Below are 6,000 nucleotides of genomic sequence, written 5' to 3' on the forward strand. Positions count from 1 at the left end.
ACAAGTATAAGGCCAGCTTGGTCTCTGTGAAACACTGCGGGGAGAAAAGAAAAGGGGAGAGGAGGGAAAGAAGATGGAAAGAGATTAGGCAGGTGGAGTTACTGAGTCAAAGTTGTCTAAGAACTGCTTGACTGGAATTAAAAAGTAGATTTATTCACCCACACACATCTCATTCTGTTATAATACCATTTAAGAAAGAACCCAAACTTTCTAATTTTCTGGTTACAGATGGAATCCATAATTTAGTTAGATTTACTTTGATTTGGTCCCAAGCTTCCCAGCCTGTTTCTTCTTGAACCAGTTGGCTGCTCAGACCAGGAAGCTGAGCCACCAGCACCCCGCTCCTCTGTCATACCCCGTGTGTAAAGCGGCAGTTGTGCTCACTGGGCGTGGGCAGGCTAAGGGCATTTTCCCCTGGGATGGCCCATCACTAGTTGTGGTTCTATTTTATGTTTTGGTGTTTAAAGACATAGTTTCTCTATGTAGCCCTAGCTGTCTGGGAGCTCACAGAGATCTACGTGACTCTGCCTCCCAAGTGCTGGGATTAAAGGTGTGGACCACCACAGCTGGCTCACATTTCCTATTTTTAACATAGACACGATTTCATAATGCTAACCATTTTAAAAGAAGCAGTCTTCATTAGTCTTTAATTGGCCAGGATGCTTTCACACTGTAGTCGAAAGATTCATTCCCACAAACCACGTGAGCAGGCCGGAAGGGAGGTTTGATGCCTCTGGGCTTCTTGGGTGGTTGTTGCTTTTAAATTAAATGGATTTTAAGATGCCTATTTCTTGCCTGTCTTCGGGCCTTCATCACATGTACTAATCTTTTCTCTGGAACATTTTTTTGGCATAGTTGACACCTAATCCTCTGTTTTCAGGCTGCCATCTCCTCAGAGATACTCTGACATACTATCTAAAGCGTCTCCTCATCTCTCCAGTTACAGGTCCAGTGAAGATGGAGACTATGTGTGTCTGATGCCTTGCTGTCTCCCTCTTTCCTGTGACTGAGACTACCATGTAATAAACGTTAGCAAATGTCTGTCTGTCTGCAGCAGGCGAATGGAGCACTGGTTGTCAGGCTGCTGCTGCTGGTGTCTGTCAGTTGTCCAGGCTTCCCTGTGGCAGCAGATGTTTGCAGGCAGCAGTGGTGTGTATTGTGGTCATTCTGTCCATCACTAGCATACCTCTACAAGAAGTTAGGAACTGAACTGCATTGGAAGTTTCTGGAAAGAAGTATAAAAGACTACGTACCAGAATTCTAGGAATGGTGAGAGACAGAGCTTCGTGCAGTGCAGAGCAAAGGCTGGAGTTGTGTTTGGAGCCTGCTAGACAAGAACTGCAATCGGAGGAGCTTTACTTGTTCATGTGTTCTTTTCTGGTGACTGCTGATTTAAAGTTCCTGGACAAGAGGGGAAGGTTTTAAGGGAAAACGTTCAGGAGTACAGAGTTTAAATTAAACTTGGACTTTTAAAAATGCCCATTATAGATGTCTCACTCGCTATACTGAACCTGGCCCTCATCCCCATGCTCTGACAGGAAGAAACAGAGCTAAGGCAGACAGTCCTGGTGATGCTTGAGGTTGACTGGGGAACTTAGTACAGACTCTCACTATCGGCTGCCTCTGTTTCTACATAAGTATGGGCTCGTGCCTTTAACAAAAGGCAGGTTCGGTTAACATCTCAGAACTGTTCAGAAAGGAAATAGCCTGAAGACTGCATGCCAATGCACCTTGTTTTTCAGCAATCATTTGGGGAAGAATCTCCAGTTGCTGATGGACCGGGTGGATGAAATGAGCCAGGACATAATCAAGTACAACACGTACATGAGGAACACCAGTAAGCAGCAGCAGCAGAAACATCAGGTGGGTGTGGTTTTCAGGAGACTCGAGTCGTCATCCATCTTTAGGTGCAAATGCTTCAGGCGTCTCTTTCAGAATTGTTGGGAAAGCGCTGGCTGCTAGCCTGATGACTATCGTGTTTAAAAAATATTCTTTTATACTCTTATTTATTTATGCCTTATACTTAAAATACCTGACTTACAGAGAGCAGGCTGTTTGGCTGAGAGTGTAATGCCAAGGTTATGCAAATAGGTGATACATTATTGAGAAAACCAGAGGCAGAAGAAGGCCGCAGAGTCACAGCTCATTTCTTCCCTAACTGTAATTGGTTTGGTAGTGGCTCATTGCGGCGTACTTAGCAATCTTCAGTTCATTTAAAAACTGAGCAATTGTGATTAAGAGCAAGCAATTTTGATAGGAAATAATAGACCAACTGCTGTGAAATAGATAGTATAGTCCATATAAAAACCCTAGGATTACCCGAATATTCTCATATGCACATACACAGTCTTTTGTGCATATAATTTTTCTTTATTCGTGTAACCTGATGGCCACAGGACTTTCATGGTGTCTTGTGTTACTGTTTTTATTACTGTAGTGTTCTTAGCCTTTGATTCATAGATAAGTTGACTCTAGAATGTTTATCTGTTAAAATGGTGTTTAAATATGACCACTTTGCTAAAATGTCTTATATACTAGGTGTTGTTAAACACACTATGCTAAGCACAGCTAAGTATTTCTGACAGTGTTATATTTTTAAAAAAAATCTTAGCATCAGTTCACATATATAGTGAATTTAAAAAATACATGGTTTTGCCATATTTGAATGGAGAAGACATGTGTGCGCTCATTTGTGTGCACAAGGTCTTCGTTTTCTTGACTAAGAAAAATGAATCATTTTCCCTTTGATTTTAGTACCAGCAGCGTCGCCAGCAGGAGAATATGCAGCGCCAGAGTCGAGGGGAGCCCCCACTCCCTGAGGAAGACCTCTCCAAACTCTTCAAGCCCCACCAGGCCCCTGCCAGGATGGATTCGCTGCTCATTGCAGGTATTACTGACCGCGGGGGCACATGTGGCTTCTTGTCTTCTTTAGAGATCAGTACATAATAAAAAATTCCCAAACAGTCATAAAAACTTGTGTTTTATAAATAGTAAGAATTGAATTTGTGTCTAGCACCTGTAGTTTCTGTGGCTGAGAATTTGTAACCCATTTGTGTCTTGGATCCTTCCACGGTTTCCCTCAGTATATGTGTATCTAAACACTTCTGAGCTGGCATTGCAAGCTTTCTAAAATAGATTTTATGTGTCGTATCGTAAATGGAAACCTAGACAAAGGTTTATACCCTCATAATGCAAAAGACCATGTGATTCAAGCCCTCTTCATCTCTTCCCATGGTGAACTGAAAAGGAGTTTGGAGTGTGAAGAAAATCCTGCCTTTTCTTTGACTATGGCAATGCAAAACGGAGCCTTCTTTGTGGGTATTTGGTTTTGGCATCTCCCTTCTGTGGGTGGATTTGTTTTGTTTGAGGTATGGTCTCACTGTGTAGTCTGGCTGGCCTCTAAAGTGCTGGGATTAGGGCATGTACCACTACTGTCCGGCAGCATGGTTGATTTTAAAATATAGCACCAATGCTCTTACTTGGCTATAATATTCCTACAGAAATTGTAAGTGTGATTCTTCAGTCAGCTAGTGTCTTTGGGAACTGTATTAGAGTTAAAACATAAAAACTTATCTTCCACAATTTACTAATTGAGAGGGTGAAAATTCAGATTCCTTAAAACTCAATATTCATTAAGACTACATGGTTTCTGTGAGCACCATGGTGAAGGTGTCTGTGTGGTAGGAGGACTCCTTGTGCTTATTGTTAATTCATGGTCTTCCTGTGTATCTGTAACTTGTACTGTAACCTGACTCCAGGTCAAAGTGAAATGATGGCCCATAGTCCATAATCTGTAGTCTTAGCTGAATGATATGGCTGTCCAGCTCCTTCAGGAACAGGACTTTTGAATTCTTTCATTCTAACTTCTTGTGACATCCAGGCTCAGGATTATGTATTCTCATTGGAAGTTCAGTCACCTATCATCAGTACAGTTGGACTGCAGTTTTAAATTCGCCATAAAGGTTTTTTTTTTTTTAAATAAATATTCTGCGGTTTATAGATAAGAGGAACTAAGACATAGATCTTCCTTTAGGTCAAGTTCAAGTGGTTAAGTTATGTGTAGGTGTGCTAGCTTTCTGATATCAAAGCTCCCCTGACAACCTTCAAGAGGGCTGGGCCCTGGCTCAGTTGTAACCTAAGGATAGCACTCCTATAGGTCATTCCAAGCATTCACATGTGGGCCTGGTGAACCCTGATAAGCTTCAGGTTTTCGTTATTTTTGTTACTCCCCTGTCCACTGAGGAGAGCCTGTGCTGCTTTCTCAGTTGTCTTAACTAATGTCAGTCCGCTCTGAATAGTTAGTTGTTGATGGACAGCGAATACATTGGGGCTGGTGGCTGATGATTATTAGAAAGGTACCCTTTTTCATCGTTCTTTAGGGCACCGAGAGTGGAGGATAGATTCTTTGGCAAAGATGTTCTTCATCTCCTGTGGAAAAGTATCACTGGGTTTATTTTTTCTTTATGGAATTCTTGATTTTGATTTAAAACAACACAGGTGATTGGTGTAGGAGGTTAATGAACAAGGAAACTGCCTTGGCCTTTTGATAGAGCAAAACTTAGGTAGGCGGGGAAAACAGAACTGGAGGCTGGGAGAAAAAAAAAGCAGAGTCAGGGAGACGCCATAGATCCTCTGCCTGAGACACCGGTTAGAATCTTGCCAGTAAGCCACAGCCACGTGGCAATACACAGATTAATAAAAATGGGTTAAATTAAGAAGTAAAAAATAGCCAATAAAAAACTAGAGCTGGGGCTGGAGAGATGGCTCAGAGGATAAAAAGCACTGATTATTCTTCCAGAGGTCCTGAGTTCAATTCCCAGCAACCACATGGTGGCTCACAACTATCTGTAATGAAATCTGGTTCCCTCTTCTGGCCTGCAGGCACACATGCCGACAGAACACTGTAAACAAAATAAATAAATAAATCTTTAAAAAAAAAAACAAACCTGGAGCTAATGGGCCAAGCAGTGTTTTGATGAATACAGTTTCTGTGTGATTATTTCAGGTATAAGCTAGCCAGGCAGATGGGACAAACAAGTGGGTCCCCTCCCTACAACAGGTGATTTTGGTTTCAAGATTCTAGGAAAATTTTGCAGTTTGTTGAATATTAATTGTGATCTGTTTTTCTCAAATACGCAGGCCAGATCAACACTTACTGCCAGAACATTAAAGAGTTCACTGCCCAAAACTTAGGCAAGCTCTTCATGGCTCAGGCTCTTCAAGAATACAATAACTAAGAAGAGAAAGTTTGCAGAAAAGAAGTTGAGTGGAAAACTGTTGAGACTCCACCAGAGTGACTCTTGGAAAACTATATTTCTGTACTGCAGAATGGAGAGGGGTTCCTTAATGTCACTGCTGCAATGTTTTTCTAACCAGTAATAAAACCTTGATTGTGCACTTGCCTGCGTATTATATTTTGTTTTGATGTCTTTATTTCCAGAAAGATGAAAGAAGTCTTGACTAGAGGCTATACAAGCTCAGCCTTCAGGCGTTCAGCTCACATTCAGTGCATGCTCCTGTGGCATCACAGCTGTCCGTCTGTCTATCCTGTTACCCTTCTTCCTCCCCTCCCCTCCTCCCTTCCTCTCCTCTTCCCACACATCACCCTTTCTGGGCAACTGGGCCTTCTTTTTGTCCTCTGCTCTGGAGGTCTGTGGGCACTTCGTGTACTTGCAGAGGTGTTCTTCCTTTTCTTCAGGTGATGCACACCTGTTTCCCAACTCACAGACCCCTGAGCAGAGGGATTTTAAACAGTCACTTTGTCAGATGATCATAGAAATTCATCTTTTGTATATTGTTTAGGACTCCATATTTATCTTCCTATACTACAAATATAGCTGGAAAAGATTCATAGAGAGAGTAGGCGGAGTCAGGGAGAAGCCATGTAGCCACTGCAGGAGACAGATGCCAGACAGAACCTTACTGGTAGGCCACAACCATGTGATACATAGATTAATAGAAATGGGTTAATTTAAGATATAAGAGCTAGCTAGAAATATA

The 6,000-nt window shown here is 42.0% G+C and overlaps 1 protein-coding gene across 1 annotated transcript in view; it reads left to right on the forward strand.

Moving 5' to 3' along the window:
• Eif3h (eukaryotic translation initiation factor 3 subunit H) overlaps positions 1–5,395 on the forward strand; it is a 74,121-nt gene extending 68,726 nt beyond the window's left edge. The window contains exons 6-8 of the mRNA XM_041671705.1: positions 1,743–1,863; positions 2,755–2,887; positions 5,140–5,395. Of these exons, the coding sequence (XP_041527639.1) occupies positions 1,743–1,863; positions 2,755–2,887; positions 5,140–5,237 (352 nt within the window). The 3' untranslated portion in view covers positions 5,238–5,395. The remainder of the gene's footprint in view (positions 1–1,742; positions 1,864–2,754; positions 2,888–5,139) is intronic.
• The last annotated feature ends 605 nt before the right edge of the window (positions 5,396–6,000 follow it).

This window comes from Microtus oregoni, unplaced genomic scaffold (genome assembly GCF_018167655.1).
Source record: "Microtus oregoni isolate MIOR12 unplaced genomic scaffold, Mior012 000022F_ref0000154, whole genome shotgun sequence".
NCBI classification, from domain to species: Eukaryota; Metazoa; Chordata; class Mammalia; order Rodentia; family Cricetidae; genus Microtus; species Microtus oregoni.